The 19,335-nt window shown below is 33.0% G+C and overlaps 1 protein-coding gene across 1 annotated transcript in view; it reads left to right on the forward strand.

Moving 5' to 3' along the window:
- LOC126882444 (androglobin-like) overlaps window positions 1-17,785 on the forward strand; it is a 37,510-nt gene extending 19,725 nt beyond the window's left edge. Inside the window, exons 8-16 of the mRNA XM_050647409.1 lie at window positions 404-804; window positions 1,524-1,711; window positions 3,082-3,383; window positions 5,011-5,285; window positions 7,792-8,038; window positions 12,399-12,626; window positions 13,065-13,220; window positions 15,645-15,802; window positions 17,580-17,785. Coding sequence (XP_050503366.1) covers window positions 404-804; window positions 1,524-1,711; window positions 3,082-3,383; window positions 5,011-5,285; window positions 7,792-8,038; window positions 12,399-12,626; window positions 13,065-13,220; window positions 15,645-15,802; window positions 17,580-17,719 — 2,095 coding nt within the window. The 3' untranslated portion in view covers window positions 17,720-17,785. The remainder of the gene's footprint in view (window positions 1-403; window positions 805-1,523; window positions 1,712-3,081; window positions 3,384-5,010; window positions 5,286-7,791; window positions 8,039-12,398; window positions 12,627-13,064; window positions 13,221-15,644; window positions 15,803-17,579) is intronic.
- The last annotated feature ends 1,550 nt before the right edge of the window (window positions 17,786-19,335 follow it).

The following is a 19,335-nucleotide window of genomic DNA, read 5'->3' on the forward strand; positions in this document are numbered from 1 at the left end:
TGAAACATACATTCTTTTGCATGTACTTAACTTACCTTATCTTAATCTGACGATTTCGAGTTTTTCTAAGGATAGATTTTTTTTCGGCCCCCTCTTAACGAACTCCTCTGTATTAAGAGCCAATATATGGTTGGGGTACATTTACAGGGTACAAGGTTTCTCCCCATGTAATAATCTGACGTGCTCGAGTAACTGCAAAAATTCCCGCTTGGGCTCCCCTACCATAGAACTTGAAAGACTCGTAAGAGAATGGTGATAAACTTGAGTTGAAAATTGAGTCTAGACGCAATCGTCTATATCTTTATATTTATTTCGTTATGTATTTCGTTTATATTATTCTTCTAATGTACAACAGAATACTTTTACACTTCAACTTTTTTTATTGTATGTCTTATAATTTTAGAGATTTTTACAGAAGCTATAAACCACAAGAAAACCTAAGTAAAAAAGATACAAACCTTATTCACGATATATTTTTAAAAGAGTTTTTTGAAATAATAACCACGAGATTTGCACCGGAAACCTTGAAAGCTGTCAAAATATTACTTAGAAAATGGCAGTTCGATGACACCTGTCGATGTGTAGTTCGAGATCCATCGATTTACTGTTATCCACTTTATGGAGAAGAAAATAAATATGCAGAGATTATGAACAAACATGTTACAAAAATCCAGTCATTTTTCAGAGGAGTTTATGAAAGGATTATGACAAGTCACCATGACGCGAAGTCAAAACGTTTTTCCACAACGGCAGAGACATTGTATAAAGTTTGTGAAAAGTTTGATGAGCATAATAAGATTTTGGGTAAGTGTTTGTTGTTTCATCTACCTTCGGTCGAATTCATTAGTTTTTTTTAAACTACCTATATTTTTATTTTCAAATATCAACATCAAATAAAGTCTAAAGGAATCAAATCTGGAGAACTTGGTGGCCATTATACAGATTGCCTTCTACCTAACCACCTGCCTGGTAAAACATTATTTAAGTAATTTCGTACCATAACGCCGTAGTGTGGGGAAGCCCCTTCCTGTAGGAACCAAATTATGTCTATTTGGAAATAGCTGATTCAGCTAGGGCATCAGATAATCCTGAAGAAATTTCAGATTACGAGGAGCAGTTTAGTTTCCTACAAAATAATATAGCCATATAATAGGTATATGATGGTTTATATTTCCGACCCAAATATTCAGTTTCTCCGAATATTTTCTCCTATAAACTTTCATCTAACCGATCCTGACAGAGACTACAGCAGAGGAAGCTACGCCTTCAACAGCGTCCAGCCATTGTGTCTGTGCCAGTTTTAGTTTTAGTTTTCGTGCTCGCGTATCAGTGTATGTGCGCATCTTACCGGTAAACAAGGTAATGTGTGTGTGTCGTGATGCTTTGGTCACTGGACCTTACATCTCTCTGCTATTGTAAAGACAAACAATTTTACTTATTGTTTTCATTGTAAAACAAATTGTTAAAAATCTTGGATGTTAATAATAAAAAAAAAATTCTTTCATTGGAACTTATTTTTATAGGTGCATATACTTTATGTAAATTTATCGAGAACCCAGGCATGAAACAATTTCAGCAGCATTATGCATGGTATGAGGACAAGTTAAAGAAAATATGTGTAACGCAATGTTTTCATACTATTAACGTTGAAAAGGGATGGAATCTTATTACAAGACAAGGATTTCTTGTTAGATCTGGCCCCCCAATAAAGGTAATAATATTAGTGTGTTGTTTTGATCATATACACATTATATTAAGAACAATGTTAATATTTCTATATATTGTTTTTTTTTTCAAATTCTAAAATGGGAAAATTTTCGGTATGTATTAATTTCTTTTTCGCTTTTTCTTCTTGAATTTTTCAAACATCTAATTTTTTATTACAAAAGTGTAGTTAGGAAAAGATTTTGATAAAGATACTGTACTTTTATCCAAAGAATTTTTGATTTAGTAAAGCAATTATTATGCTAGTGATTAAAATTATATATCCGGATCAAATGACCAAAATATGGACAAATAAGGTATGTAGATGTGAAAAATTAGTAAAATGATTTTAGTTATTATTACTGTAGATGTGGTTCAAATGAGTTAGGAGAGTTAATTATGTTATACAGACCATATTTACCCGTACAAAGCAGAGTCAAATAAGGGGACCCGTTAAGCCCACTCCTCTTTAATATGATAATGGACGGAATAATAAAAGCACTACGTAAAGGTCATGGTTACAGAATGGGAAACAAAGAAATCCAAATAATATGTTATGTAGACGACGCCGCATTATTAGCCGAGACAGAAGACGATCTCTAAAGTTAACACACATCTTCAATACAACAGCCAAGAAATACAATATAATATTATCAACAGAAAAAAACCAAATATATGATAACATCTAAATACCCACTACGATGTAAAATCGAAATTGATGGAAAAATAATAAAGCAGGAAGCAAGGTTTAGATGTCTAGGAATAGATGTAACTACTTACGGAGATGTTCAAGAAGAAGTACGACAACAAAGCTTAAAAGCAAGTAAAGCGGCGGGATCTCTTAACGAAACAATCTGGAAGAACAAACACCTAAGATAAGATACAAAAAACAAGAATCTATAAAGCAGAAATTAAACCTATATCGAAATTATACCTAGATGAAAATACTTCGACGAATATCAGGGAAAAGTCTGTTGGATAAAGAGAAAAGCGAAACATAAGAAGAGCATGCACTGTATGTAGAAGACATAAATGGATGAGTGACAAAACGGAAACAGGAATGGAACTTGCACATTAGTAGAATGTTACAGGATAGGATAGTACGAATAGCACCAGATAAGTCACCAAATGGACGAGAAGTATTGGCAGACCAAGAAAAAGGTGGTGCAATAATTTAAACAATTTAGGAGGCTAACATTGAAGAAGAAACAGGCTTTAAAGCCTACATACAAAAAGGAAGAAGGAGAAGACGATATCTAAATTAAGTATTAAAAAGGCTTAAGTAACAATATTACTGTTACATACACTCGCGATATTCAGATAAGTTTTTAAAATCAGTTTCGTTTTAATTTAATAATCAGTTCGTTTATTTTTCAGATCAGAATCCACGTATTTTGCGACATGGATCAATACGTTGTCCGCGTATTTGATAACGACAACGCTAAAGAGATGAAAGAGTATCTCAATAACGTTATAGTCAACGAATACAAATCCAATGTTTATGGATACACCGTTGTTGCATTTGGCACATCTGAAACGTCAAAAACAGTTACTTTTAAGGTTATGTATGCCTGCCAACAGGAAGGCACTGAAGAAATAATATATTTTACAAATGTTGCTTCGCAGAAAATGGTTTTTGACGATTATTATATACCCAATCATAATAACTACATCGGCAGGTAAGAATAGATTATATTTTTATGCCTTTTTATTAGTCAGTAATAATTTGATTTAACGAAAATTCCAAAAAGACAGGTGCTTAATGCTTCATTTACTTCTCTCACCTCAATGTTTATTTCTTCGTTTATTGTCGCTTCTGGTGCTGGTGTTGGTGGTTCATCATTGTCACCTTTAGCAAATACGTATCGAAAGTAGTCCGTCTATGATTCCTTCTGAATGTGCTTCGCTTTTATTAGTACATCTATCTCTTTTCTTTGTCCTCCGATCTTTCTCCATATTTCTTTGTTTGTTTCGTAGAAGTCATATTTCATTAAGTTTGAGGAGCTCTGCGAGACATAGAAAATGCTGGTGGGATATTTTGGAAACAATAGATGATTCAACAGCAACTTTGCTTATTAAAAACAGTATAGCAGAAGAAAAACTACCAAAACAGAAGAAGCAATTTTTATAAAAGATTTTACAAGAAAATCATGAGTAACTGCAGCTGCAAATAAGGCTAAGATTTCCATCTTGTTCTCCTTCTCCGAAAAGGAGATAGAACCTGAAGAAACTGAGCAGTATCAAAGATCTGCAATATTTAATTTAAATTTATTTGGCGTAGAGTGCAAAGATAGGTAAATTCCTGATGCTTTGGTGGAATAGATTCCTAGCATCGTCCAATGGCATGGATATGCCTCATGTTCACAGTTTACTTCAATCTTTATCGACATTCACTTCATCTTATCTCTTTAGAGGTCGTTAAAGGCATACGTTGGTAAAATATTTAAATATATTTACTAACGAATCGGTGCATTTTGGTTCAATTCAGTCTTCTTGTACGATAACTTCTACATATGTGATAGTATACTTTCAGAGAGCATGATTGTGGACTGTAGTTAGGATTGCTAGTTTACTGGTTCAAGCGGGAGTATAAAGATTTTATACAGACAATATTGATATGTAGATAAAGATTCTTACCAAGTTGTGAAGCCTTGTTGAACACTAGAGCCGGTTACACACACGAGTTGACTGTTCTCGTTCCACGTGCTTCGCGTTTTTATTGCTGCGAAATCGTGTATGGCGTCACTCCCGAATTAACTGTTCGTGTCCGACTTTTGATTGTTCGTTTCAGCCCAAAAGAAAGGCTGTTCCGTCAATCTATGAGCGGTACAGCTCAGAAAATATCGTAGAGAAAAAGAGGTTGCACCCTCGTGGCCTGTGGTACGTGTTGACCGTTCGACCGGCTGATGAGAAAGAGGAAAAGTTTCTTCTGTCGTGATATTATCCAAGTATTATTGTCCATCTATAAGGGTGAGGAGAGAGGGTAAGAAATAGGAGGGATGAAATGGTACTATTGAACAGGGCTGGCTTGAGATTAATTTAAAGTTAAGGGTTTTAATAAGAGATTAAACACAGTAAAAATATAATAATATTTTTGGCATGTGAAAATTGAACACTCCTTACAAGGCCTCTTTGATAATGGATAAACCTAGAAACACGGGTTAAGGACTCGAATTGAATCAAAGCGGAATCGTATATTTTTATTAAGCTCATTTCGTTTCTTTTAGATATACAGTTAAAGTAAAAATGACTCATATGACTCTATATCTGCAACTATTTAATTTGAATTGATTTCTTTTCTTTTAGATATACAGTTAAAGTAAAAAGTGACTCTCGTATGACTTTACATTTATCCACCAGTTACCCGACAGTAAAAATTTTTCTGAAGATCATTAACATCATGCAACCTAACCAAATTATAATCGAAACTTCCGGTTCTGGTTCAGTAACTATTCCTTTTGTCCTATTAAAGTCTAAGAGGAGAAGCCAAAGATTTGGGAATAATATGGAGAGCAAATCATTTTTCATGTCTAACTCGGATTCTGCTCAGGTTATTCCTTCGAAAAAAGGTTCCAAACGAGGTAAACAGAATTTTTTTATAATTCGGTTATAGCTGATATAGGAGCAATATTTTTACTATTCGACCGCTTTTGGTCCCGAACTTTTCAGCCCTTTTGCTATACATTTTAGCGCACAAGGTCTCATTTTTTAATTAACTTTTTGATGAAATAATTTGCAACCTCACAAAACATACGTTTTGATATACAGACTGAGTCTGTGATTTGGAATAAATTCAATAGCTTAAATACCAATTGTTTTTTTGAAAAATGCTCAGAACTGTTCATTAGTATTTCTAGTCGAAATTTTGTACATAAAATAATAATGTATATGTTACGGCCAATAACGTAAATCCGGCAAATAACGTTAATAACCGGCCAATATCGAAAATGGCCTGTTGAATTAGTCATTGTCGACAATGGCCGGATATTAACGTTATGGTCCATAGAAACTGGACATTGATGATAATTTTAAATTCTTGATAACAATTCTATCATTGTCCGGTCAATGTAAACAATGCCCGTTGTTAATCGGCCAATGTTGTTTAGACAAAAAGATAGGTTATGTTTATTATTTGCTTCATTTCTGTGCTCGCGCTGAAATTATTCGTAGTAAATTTAGGTAAAAAGTGTTACAAAATGCCATGATTCACTATCTTGTCAAAATAAAAATGAAGAACCTTCAAAAGCTATCTTATATAAAAAAAAATAGGACATCATACCTAATTTTATTTATTTATCAACATTGAACATTTGCTGTTGGCCACTGTCGTTAATGACCGGTTATTGATGAAAACTCTAATTTTAGGTTATTTCTTTTTACATTGGCCAATAGCTAATGTTATTGTCGTTAATGGCCGGGAATTGTCGCTAATAACCAGGGAAAATGGACATTCACGACAATGCCCGGTCTTTAACGTCAATGGCCAATTTACATAATTGTCCGTAACATATACAAGGTGTCACAACTTATGACGTCATCGTTGATTTTCTTAAATGGCAACACTGTCATTTTAGTAGCTATTTTGATAGGGTGTGTAAAGTTATACATAACTGCAAAATATCAAATTTTTATTCCCTACCATTTACAAGATAATAAAAAATAACAGTTATGTATGTAATTTGGAATAAATTAAATAGTTCAAATACTAATTGTTTTCTTGAAAAATGCTCGGATATGTCGATTAGTATTTCAAATCGAAATTTTTTATATACAATAATAATCTATATAGTATACAGGGTATCCCAATTTCGAGATATATGACATATCTTGTAAATGGTAGGGAATAAAATTTTGATATTGTGCAGTTGGGTATAGCTTTACACACCCTATCAAAATAGCTATCAAAATCGACAGGTCTCAGCATTAAAAAAAACAATTAGTATTTGAACTACTGAATTTATTCCAATCTACAGACATAACTTGGTTATTTTTTATTATCCTGTAAATGGTAGGAAATAAAAATTTGATATTTTGTAGTTATGTATAACTTTACACATCTCACACCCTATCAAAATAGCTATCAAAATGATAGTGTTGCGATTTAATAAAATTAACGATGACGTCATATATCTAAATTGGGACACCCTGTATACATTATAATTGTATGTAAAAACATTAGATGTGAAATACTATTCGACAGGTCTGAGCATTTTTCAATAAAACAATTAGTATTTGAACTATTGAATTTATTCCAAATTACAGATTCTCTGTGTATATGTAGTTAAGAAAGAAAATAAAACATTAAAAATATTTTATGATTTTCAACTAATTGTCACATACATTCCAACTTTTACTTCCGGGAAAATAAAATTTCTTCATCTTCACCTAGGCCCGAGCCTGACTATTTTTTAACCGCCTAAAAATTGAGCTTTTTGCTTCATAAAATAAGCCAACACACGTTGTCGTTAATGATTTTTCTCATTTGTTTGATTATTGTGCAATATTAGAGCTAAACGAATTATTAAAATAGATAACAAAACCTAAATTTTAAACATTTAATCAAGCCTTTAGGTGGTAGAGAACACAAAAGGTGTGGTTGTTTTAATTTTAACTTTAATGTGACGTATCAAACGCGTTCATTCGATATTTAAGCCTCCTGAGGTGACCTTATGCAGTTACACATAGTATGTTGGTTTATATTGCAAGAAGTACTGGCGCTCACGTATTTTTTAACGCTAGTACTGCTACTAAGTGCGGTATCCGCGACCTCAGTCGCAGATGAGTACCTCGAGGACTTAAAGGAACTAGAAATGAGACTTTTTAGTTGGAAACTAGAAAAATGCTTAAATTGTGAACCAAACGCACCTTTAATTTGAAAATTTAATGGGTGGGAAAGTTTATATAGTTTATAGTTTCGATAGCTCCGACATTATATTCACGAAGTGAAACGTAAAAATTTGGGCTTATATACAATTACAATTAATTTTTGAATCACTCTGTGTGTGTGTGTGTTCAAAAGCAGGGGTTGGCATTAGATAAACTTTTTGCCACATATATGAATCACTCTGTGTTTGAATATTTTTTTAGCCGATAGCAAAAGCTCTCACTTATCATCCAAAGGAAAATCGATCATAATTCCCAAAAAACCGTCAACCACTTCACCAAAATTTTCCCTCGACGATGTTAATGAAATGACATATATAATTGAAGTATTTGTTGTGGATAATTCTTGGCCTTTGACATATAGAGAATGGCAGATAGTAGAAATGGAAAGAATACGAAGAATGGAAATAGAATCTCTTTTTGTTGAATCTCGAACTGGGTCTTTGGATAAGTAAGAGTTTGTAGCACTTCTTCTTCTCCTTAACATGTCATACACCAAAGTGCGTAGAAGACTATCTTATTAGTTATTACTAAAGTTCGGATTATAGGCAAAATGCCTTTTTTGCCTATTTTTCCTATTATAATTGTTTTTTGCACTTTTTGCCTTTTTTCATAAATTCCGCCTATTTGTGCCTTTTTTAAAATTTCATGGTACCACCCATGATATTATTCTATTACTAAACCCTTCTATAATAAAATTTTGGGTCAATAATAAAATATCAATGGTTTGTTTATATACCAGATTTCTAGGAAAATGTACCTGATCGAGACTTGAGGGTTATCTATTTGGAAATCCCTAAGCTTAATTAGTTTATTATCAGTTGTACAGTCGGTTACTGTATCAGAGTTTAGTTACAAATTGCTATATCCTAGTTTAGTTTTGTTGCGTATACCGAAAAGCAAAGAACACGTTTTAAAACGTTTTAGACATTTGTGTGAAAAGATGACATCTAAATTAAGGCTATGGATCGCACCTTATTCGGAACTTTCTCTAGAAGGAGATGAAGCATTTTGTAAACCATGCGGCAAATCGGTAAGTTTTATTTTTTCTCTTTTTTTCTCGTCCCACAACATAACTAAATTCTAAAGCGATTTTTTTTTAAATTCTCAGATTTCAAGTAGAAAAAGTACTTTATTGACCAGCATTGTGGAACCCCACTTCATAAACGTAATTTGGAAAAATTAAATTCCTCTAAGTTAGCCCAAATATCTCTGCGGGATAGTTTAAGCAGTTCAAAAAAAAAATGAGGAAGACGCATTTAAATTTGATTTATGCCAGATGATGATTGCATCCAACATTCCTCTATATAAAGTTAATAACCCTAGTTTTAAATGCTTTTTCGAAAAATATCTTAATAAATCCTTACCGGACGAGAGTACATTGAGAAAACATAATGTGGAAAAATGTTATGTGGAATGTATTTCAAAAATTAAGCGGGAGTTAGAGGGCAATTTTTGTATATTATCGTGGATGAAACGACAGATGTATGCGGCAGGTATATAGCTAATTTAATGATTGGAATTTTGAACGAAAACTTTGCGAGAAAACCTTATTTAGTTGCCGTTAAAGAATTGGAAAAAACAAACAATTTAACAATAAGTCGATTTATACAAGATAGTTTAACAAACCTCTTTTTACCCAACCCTATACCAGTGAATAACGTAGTTTTAATGCTTTCAGATGCTGCGGCATATATGTTAAAAGTTGCTGTTAATTTAAAGATTTTTATTCTAATTTAATTCATTGCACTTGTGTAGCCCACGGGGTAAATAGAATTGCCGAAGAAATAAGAAATCTGTTTCCGTTGGTAAATAATTTTATAAATTTTATGAAAAAAGTTTTTGTAAAGGTTCCGTTGAGGGTGCAAATATATAAATAAAGACTTCCCGGTGTCCCTTTGCCACCTAAACCAGTAATTACAAGATGGGGAACCTGGCTCGAAGCAGTTTTTTTAACTTTGAACACTGCAATGAAATAGAATTAGTTATGTCAGAATTTGATGATGATATTTCCGAAGCCATTCGAGAAGCAAAAAAAATATTAAAAAATCCCAAATTGAAACAGGAACTCGCTTATATCAATGACAATTATAAATTAATAGTTACCACAATTACCTTATTAGAAAAACACGAGATAAATTTATGTGAGTCAGTAAAATTAATAGATAATTTAAAGACGAAAATTAAATCGGCACCTGGAAGTAACGGTCAATTAATTAAAAAAAAAAAAATGAAATATGTTTTCGACAAGAATGAAGGTTTTTCGTTTTTATCTAATGTTGCTAAAGTTTTGAATGGGACATTTTCCGAGGAATAACAAATTATGCCAGATTTATTATCCGCTCTGAAATATACTCCAATTACATCTGTCGATGTCGAACGTTCGTTTTAAATGTACAAATTAATTTTAAGTGATCGAAGACATATTTTTAAGACCGAAAATATTGAAAAACATTTAGTTGTTTCTATTAATGATAAAATTTTAAGTGGTTACAATGTTTAATTATTAATTAACAGTTATTTAGTTACTAGTTTATTTATACTAATGTTATGATTATGATGTGTAAATATACCTGCCTTAAGTTAATATTACGTTAATTCACTTTGTACAATAAATAATAAGTTATATTCCTTTATTGCCTATATTTTGCCTAAATGTTAATATTCCTGCCTTTTTTAATAAAAATCTTTGCCTATATAGGCGCCTTTTTCTTCAATTTTTGTTGCCTGTTAATCCGAGCTTTACTTATTTCTAAGGTTCTGCTCTTATCGGCGTGATACAACTCGCCTGTGTTGTGTATTACTGTCCAATCCTTAAGGGGCTATCCTAGTGTAAATGTACGAAATTCATATACTTTTTTGGGAATTTCTAAAATAAAAAGTACTGCACCAATTGATTTAAAAATTTGCATGAGCATTTACTATAAAAAGAAGTACATTCAAAACAATTTTTATTAAAAAATATTGAAAATTAAATGATTTATGCGCCATCAACTGGCACCGTGAAAATAAAAACATAGCTCCACTTCTGCAGTGATTGGGACTAATAGAGATCCTGAAACATAAAATTTCAAAGCTATTATTGAAATATAAATTATTTCCTATACCATCAACTAAGATTTTTGAAAAATATTAAAATTTGGAAAAATGACGAAGTGTTGATTTTTTTTTAATTTAGCTAAAACATTTTCAGTTTCAAAAACCGCCAAATTGACATTTTTTATCCGATCAAAAAACCCCTAGTTGGTGGTATAGAAAATACCTTATGTTTCAATAATATTTTTGAAATTTTATGTTTCAGGATCTCTATTAGTCCCAATCAAGGCAGAAGTGGAGCTATGTTTTTATTTTCACGGTGCTAGTAGATGGCGCATAAATCGTTTACTTTTTAAAATTCTTTTATGAAAATTGTTGTACATATACTTCTTTTTATAGTAAATGCTCGTGCAAAATTTCAAAACAATTGGTGAAGTACTTTTTATTTTAGAAATTCCCAAAAAAGACCAGGATAGTTGATTGCAGCCAACACCTCTCCTACCTTCGATCTTCTTTTGTAGGATTAAGTGTGGTATTTCATATTTTGCTCGTCTTAACCCAGGAGTAGTCGCGCTCACTTCTGTAACGTGAATAGTCGCGTGTTAGATTTCATCTCACAATACGAATTTAAATACGAATTTACAAAAAAAAATTATTTTATAGTATTTTTATTCACTTGTTATGTTAGAGATATTATTTTTAACAATTATTAAAGCTAATTGGCTCTTCCCATAGCCATAAATTCCACAAAAAAAGAAGAAGAAAAAAAATAAATAAAAATTCCTACGTATTATTACACCCTTCCTCGAGGCACTTACGAATTTTTTTCAAAATTGCAAAATGTGAGATTCTATCTAACGGCGCGACTACTCGCGGGTTAATTTCTGCCCAAGGTTACTAATCTTGCGTTTCTTAATTAAACCAAAGAGTTCTCTTTTCACGCAGGCTCGGTATGCACGGTATGCACATCATTCTTTTCAATGACCACATTTTAAATGCTTCAAGTTTCTTGATGTATGTAGCACTAGACAAATAATTTTTGGATTTTATTAACGCTAATATTAGTATGGTTAATCTAAAGAATTCAGAAGACATTTTTTTCTTCCCCTTTAGGCAATAAGTGTGGTATTTCTTGTGTATATTTCTGTATTTCTTCTCTAGCTATTTGTCTTAAGTTTCCTTGTATATATAATTCCGGTTTTCTTATATCATTATTTATGTTCATTCAGTTTGCACTTTCAATCTGCATAACCATTTCTTTTTTCGTGTCTCTTCTCCAGTCTAACCAAGCATGTTTTATTACCTAGTTTTTTGCCTCTTCTATCTTAACCTCTTCTCTTTTTTCATATTTTTTATGGCTCCTTTAAGCGGGTTTCTATCATCTGTGTCCATTGGAATTTCCTAAATTATAATGTTTTCTTCTTCTTCGCCCTTTGCAATCTCTCCAAATTTTATATCATTCAAGTCTTTTCCCATTTTCCCTTCTTGATTTGTTTTGCTTAATTCCCCTGTTTTATTTGCTGTATTTCTCTTTTTATTTCTCCAAGCTCTTTCTTGTATACTCTTTCTCTCTTTATATCCTTGTCCTCTGTATCATATTGATCAGTTTATCTAGCTTGCTGTTTTGGCTATGGCTTTTGACTAAGGTTCTTGTTGTTTTCTTCTTTTTGTTTTTTATTTACTATTCTTCTTTATGCACATAAATAACTATTTTTTCAAATAATTTTGATAAGTTACATAAATATATTTTTTTATATTTTTTAATTATATTTCAGCTACTCAAGTGAAATGGAGAAGTCTCTTAAAATTGATTATGATTTGCTTAAACCTAGACGATCTAGTAAACCACCAGGTAATCCGTCTTCAACTTTAATTCTATATTATGGTGATATTGAAGACGTAACAGTTACAATAAATACAGATAAAGAAGATTACATAATCCGTACCAAAATGGCTTGGTATGAGAATGATCCACATCGGTATAATACAGCTAAAATATTAAGGTTTGATAATTCAATGAACAATCATATTGTCAAAATCTACTTTTTAGCCTTTTGAATTGTAAAATTTAAAATGTTTACTAGTGTATCATTTTATCCCATATCGTAAGTCAGCCATCATCTAAGAGATCTACATATTTAAAAAATACGCTATATAACTCTCATATACATTTGCCCTCTCAGGCATCGGATTAGGATTGTGGTTCTTTCTTCACCTTTTTTTACACAAATTTCTATTTTTGGCCTTCTTCATTATTTATTTAATAAGTTTCCGTTTATTCCTTCCTATTTCCTCCATCTCATCTCCCCATTTCCTTCTAAGTCTTCCACTTCTCCTTTTAAAACCTTTTTAATTTTTAAACATTTTTCAAAAATAATCAAAGGCATTGTAGATTTCGTGAAGTAATGTCATGTTTTAATTTTATTCATGAAAATTTTAAGGAAAGAATTTCTTACAGAAAATCTAATACTAAATAACAATATTCTAAATAATCATGAAGCAAGAAGTATAAATGGAAAAGATTTTGAGGAGTATATTGTACCTCCAATTGATATTGCCCAATATTCCAAAACAAATTTGAGTCAAGAAGGATTCAAGTAAGTTTAATATTTTTATTTTATTCTCACTAATGTTACTAATCACATTCCTTGTACACTATGTATCACTTATTACATAGGACAGACCGAGTGGTCACTTAAGGGTTGATTAACCGTAGTTATATTAACTTATCCAAACATTATTATCCAAACTGTGTATTATTACGTATTACGACAGAACGTCCTTTTGTCTTAGTTTTTGACTTTTGTTCTTTTTCGCTCACTTAGATGAATGTAATATTGACTATTTTTCTTTAAACACATCCACTAACTCTTTTTTGGTAAGTAACTAAACTCATTTTATTGAGTCTATCTAATTTTTTATTTAGCGTATGGCTTAAGTATATCACAGAATATATTTAGATTTATGCATTATACAATGCATCACAAACAGATATCCAATTTTTTTATATATTCGATTGACCCTTCGGTTGCCATTACAAAGTCTATAGGGTCGCCTGTGTATGCTATGCGTGGGCAGTCCTGAACAATGTGACTGATCGTCTGTCTTGCAGCGCCGCAGTCACAAGAAGGCGAGGGGAGTTTACCCCATCTGTGGAGGGAGTCGGCGCATCTTCCACAGTTTGTTCGAATTCGATTAAGGGGTGCCCAAATCTTACGGGGACGTTCAAATTCGCCAGGTTTCCCTATGATGTCCGGTAGACTATGGTAATGCGGATCTGTCCTACTTTCCCAATCTTCTCTCCATCGGGTATTTAAGTCAAAGTTGGATTGCTGCAGCGCTTGAGCAGATTGTAGAGGGGGTAACCTGGATCGGAGACGGTTTCCAAGAATATCGGGGATGTCGTTGTGGACTAAAAGCTGGCGACTGTCCATTATTTTGTTATATTCTTTAACCAATGCATGTTCGCGGCGTAGGTTGGGTGGTGCTATATTACTAAGGGTAGGTAGCCACATTGTAGGGGTGGGCTTAATTGTGCCTGTTATCATACGCATAGTACGGTTTAGTTGGGTGTCGACCAGGTGGGTATGCCTGCTATTGAGCCACACTGGAGCACAGTATTCTGCCACCGGATATATCAGGCCAAGAGCAGAGGATCTTAATGTTGATGCTGTGGACCCCCATGTAGTGCCGCAGAGTTTCTGTATTATATTGTTGCGTGTTTTCAATTTTGGTGGTGAGCGTTCTGTCTAGAGTAACCCCAAGGTATTTCGGGTATTTATTGTGTTTTAACAGCTTGTTATTAAAATACACTCGCAATTCTCTGTTTGCCAACTTGTTGTTTAGATGAAAAGCTGATACTTCAGTTTTTGTAGTACTTGAGTGTAGTCTCCATTTCTTAAGGTATTCGCTGAGGATGGATAAGTCATTCGTGAGAGTGATTTCTGTAGTTTCTAAAGATTGGTGGCTTGTTGCAAGGGTCCAGTCGTCAGCATATCCAAACTTCCGAGATTCGGTTTCAGGCATGTCAGCAATATAGAGGCTGAAAAGTAAAGGGGCTAGGACAGAACCCTGTGGAAGACCATTGTTAAGTTTCATCTGTCTACTCGTCTCCTTTCCCATTATAACCTGAAAGGCTCTGTTGGTCAGCATGTTGTCAATGAGGTTAATTATCTTTCTGCAGGGGATAATGCGGGCCAGTTTATATATTAATCCCTGTCTCCAAACAGTATCATATGCTGCTGTTAGATCTATAAATACTGTTGCTGTCTTTTGTTTCTTTTGAAAACTAGCTTCTATAAAAGTTGTTAATGACAGCACTTGGTCCGTACAGCTTCGATGAGGGCGGAAACCAGCTTGTTCAATGGGGACATTTTCTAGTATCCTGTGACTAATTCTGTTGAGGAGAAGCTTTTCTAATAGTTTATATACCATGCTGAGTAGAGCTATGGGGCGGTAGTTTTCTGGCTTATCGTTTGATTTGCCCGGTTTCGGAATTGCAATTATCTTTGTTCGCTTAAGTGAGAAAGGAATGTTACCTGACTGAAGTATATCATTAAAGAACATTGCAAGCCACTGTTTCGTGTATGCACCACTGTGTATCAAGAACTCTGGATGGATACCATCAAAGCCAGGTGCTTTACCTGATTTCATTTCTTTCAGCGCATGTGTGATTTCAGAAATAAGTATTCTTGCTGAATATTCGGAGTTCGTTCTGTTCATTTGTTTTAATGCCCATAAGTCTCTTTTCACGTTGGTAGTATGTGTTCGATCTCGTGGAGCTCTGGATAGAGATACTATATGGGAGGCAACCTTGTTAGGAGACATTTTAGACTTTTAGTCTATCTAAATACAATAATGATACTATTTGTTACTCAATTTCCCCTAATATAAAAATATGACAAAGTATTTGTAGAAACTCCTTTAACTCAAGTCGTGTGGCAAAATATACAATTTTGCGCTTGTCGGAGCTAGTGAGTTGATACGAAAATTTATTTCGTTTCCTGTTTTGTTGTTTTCAGGATGGTTAAATCCACGCAGGACGTGGAGCAGGATATACAAAAAATACTGACAGAGGTTTCCCTCTACGAGTCCGATCTAACAAATGAGGCGAAAAATATGGAAAAGTTCATGGATGAGCACATCGCCGATTTGGAGACGTTTAATAATTGGTTTAAAGGTATTTTTCGTATTTAAATGAAATATTCAAGAATGATTTAGAACCCTTTCTTTATGATATGTAGTATACGAGTAGATTAATAACTTTTTCCACGACCGTTTAATAACATGTTCATTATTCACTATTTTTGAATAGATAATAACACCCACTACTTTATCCGTGAGTAATAGTTCATTACTTACTGGTCATTACTCACGGGCTGAAGTTAGGTTCAAGTGTTGCATACTAATGCATACCACTTTAAATTACAATAATTATTGTATTAAATAAACTAGTTTAAGTAATTTTATTTGCAGTTTATACAGGGTGTCCCGAAAAGATTGGTCATAAATTATACCACACATTCTGGGGTCAAAAATAGTTTGATTGAACCTAACTTACCTTAGTACAAATGTGCTCATAAAAAAAGTTACAGCCCTTTGAAGTTACAAAATGAAAATAGAGTTTTTTCAATATATCGAAAACTATTAGAGATTTTTTATTGAAAATGGACATGTATCATTCTTATGGCAGGAACATCTTAAAACAAAATTATAGTGAAATTTGTCCAACATATAACAATTTTATGGGGGTTTTGTTCCCTTAAACCCCGCCAAACTTTTGTGTACGTTCCAATTAGTTCATTATTGTGGTACCATTAGTTAATCACAACGTATTTAAAACTTTTTTGCCTCTTAGTATTTTTTCGATAAGCCAGTTTTTATCGAGATGCGGCTTATTTTTTAATATATTTACAAAAATTTTATGGGGGTTTTGTTCCTTTAAACCCCCCAAATGTTTGTGTACGTTCCAATTAAACTAATTAAACTATTATTTTGGTACCATTAGTTAAACACAGTGTTTTTAAAACTTTTTTGCCTCTTAGTCTTTTTTTGTTAAGTTACCTTTTATCGAGATGTGGCTTCTTTTTCAAAATATACCTAAAAATGTAAATTATAAATAAATTTTCAGATTATTAACAGGTCTCTATAATCGTACTTAACCATATACAAATATGTGGTGGATTTGACAAATATTCAAAATATCTCGATAAACAGTGGCCTATCGAAAAAGTACTAGGAGGCAAAAAAGTTTTTAAAACATTGTGTTTCACTAATGGTGCCACAATAATAATAATTTAATTGAAACGTACATAAAAGTTTTGGGGGGTTTAAGGGAACAAAACCCCCATAAAATTTTTATGGGGTGCACAAATTTCACTTTAATTTTTATTTAAAATGTTGCTGCCATAAGAATACCACATGTCCATTTTCAATAAAAAAATCTCTAAGAGTTTTCGATATATGAAAAAAAATCGATTTTCATTTTGTAACTTCAAAGGGCTGTAACTTTTTTTGTGTGCACTATTATATATAGGTAAGTAAGGTTCAATCAACCTATTTTTGACCCCAGAATCTGTGGTATAATGTATGACCAATCTTTTCGGGACACCCTGTATACCACTATACATTATATTAGGAGCCAGCGCAGACTGCAGACTTTTTAATCGGCCGATAGTTTAGTCGGCTTCTTAATCAGTACAGAGAGGTATGCAGATGCGCACGTTACACCGATTCACCGATGCATACCTCTCTGTACTGATTAAGAAGCCGACTAAACTATCGGCCGATTAAAAAGTGTGCAGTCTGCCCGGGCTCTTAATATAATGTATAGTGGTATATAAACTGCAAATAAAATTACTTAAACTAGTTTATTTAATACAATAATTAATGTAATTTATATCAACAATTAACAGATTAATAATTATTGTATTGAATATTTATCATGTAATTTATAGATATACAGCAAGACTCTGTGTGGATGATGGATCAAGTTTATAAAGATAGATTTGACTTCTTGCAGAACATACGTGACCTTGTTAGACCCAAATCTAAGGGTAAAAAAGGTAAAGCAGATAAAAAGAAGAAAAATAGATAATAGAGAAAGAGACAATGGTTGTTTTTGCATTATATTTTTACTTTTTTTATATAATATATGTCAATATATTTTATTATATAGTATTAAATTTATTTTTTATATCATCAGTTAACAAAGACATGGTTTATTAGAACTTTAAAAAGGGTAAACCCTGTAGTTGGCTATATACCTTCGGTAAGACAACGTAGAATGAAGTAAACACTTCTGTTGTATATAGATGTAGGTATGTATGAATTTATTAAAAATTCTTTAAAATTTATCCGCACGATAGTGAAAAATTACAAAACACAAAACCTTTTCGGTCTAACCTGACCATCATCAGTGTGAATCTGGAAATAAGTAAACCAGTTAAATTTAATGCAAAAGGTAAAATTTTTACTGATGAAAAATTGGAAAATATGGTTACTTACATCCGGTGTAAAAATAAGTACCTATTTACAACTAGCCACTTCATTAGGTGTAGAAAGCTCTAAATTACATTGTTGTTGTATTTAACATTATAAAGTAAGCGACATTAAGTCGATGTGTTAGGATTATTGAGAACCATGTGTATGGTCCCATACTAATAAAGTGTATGGTCTCAATCTAATAAGGTGTAAATAAGAGCTGGATTTTGGAGTCATTTCGATGTCTCCGAAAAGTGTTTGCCGCCTCCGATCCAATGCCTCACAGTCATGCAATTATATGGCACCCACCCACTAGACCTGTACAAGCTGGTACAGGGTTCCAGAATTCTGGAATGGGTTTCATAAACAATGGAAGATGTACAATAAGCCAAGTGGCTGCAGTACAACCGGTTCACAACAGACGGCTTCCAGGAAAAAAAAAAAAGAGCTGGATAGTCAGATAATAGAACAAGTATGGAGTTTAAATATCTAGGCCTCACACTATCTAGCTACGAAGAGCTCTTAACCGAAGTGGAAGATTAGGTGAATAAAGCAAGCAGAGCCGCAGGCTGCCTGAATGAAAATATCGGAAAAGAAGTAAAAGGTAGAATTTACAAAACAGTCATCACACCAATAATGACATATGTGGCAGAAACCCGACCTAATACAGAAAGGACAAAAATAATGATAGAAACAGCAGAGATGAAAACACTTCGAAAAAACGATGGTAACACACTATGCGATACACACAAACACACATGTCTACACAAAAAGATAAAGAAGAAGAAAAAGACAATCATATGGATGTATTTCATTCTTGCTCGAAAGATGCACGTAGTGTTAAGGTGAGAGGTAACGAGCAACTAACTAGACTGATAGTGGAACTGGATTCCTAGTGGTTGTTGGTGCCGACAATCGCACTGTGCCCTCTAGCTTATGAAGCCAGCACCTTGCCGCTGAGCTACGGTCGTTCACACTAAGGTGAAAAATATCGTAAACACCTTTAAACAGGACTGTCTCATTCAACCCCTGTCTCGGGGAATGATCCAATACACATTCACCCTTTTCACAAATTAAAAATTAAAAATAAAATGATATCTCTTATGAATAAGATTATTTTTAAAACGTTTTTATATACTTGGCTTTGTCTTTGTCACTATCTCCACAAATTTTTTAATCCATTTTAAACATAGTTCTATGTTTCCTAGGCATCTAATTTTCAGAATAGCT

Source organism: Diabrotica virgifera, chromosome 1 (genome assembly GCF_917563875.1).
Source record: "Diabrotica virgifera virgifera chromosome 1, PGI_DIABVI_V3a".
NCBI classification, from domain to species: Eukaryota; Metazoa; Arthropoda; class Insecta; order Coleoptera; family Chrysomelidae; genus Diabrotica; species Diabrotica virgifera.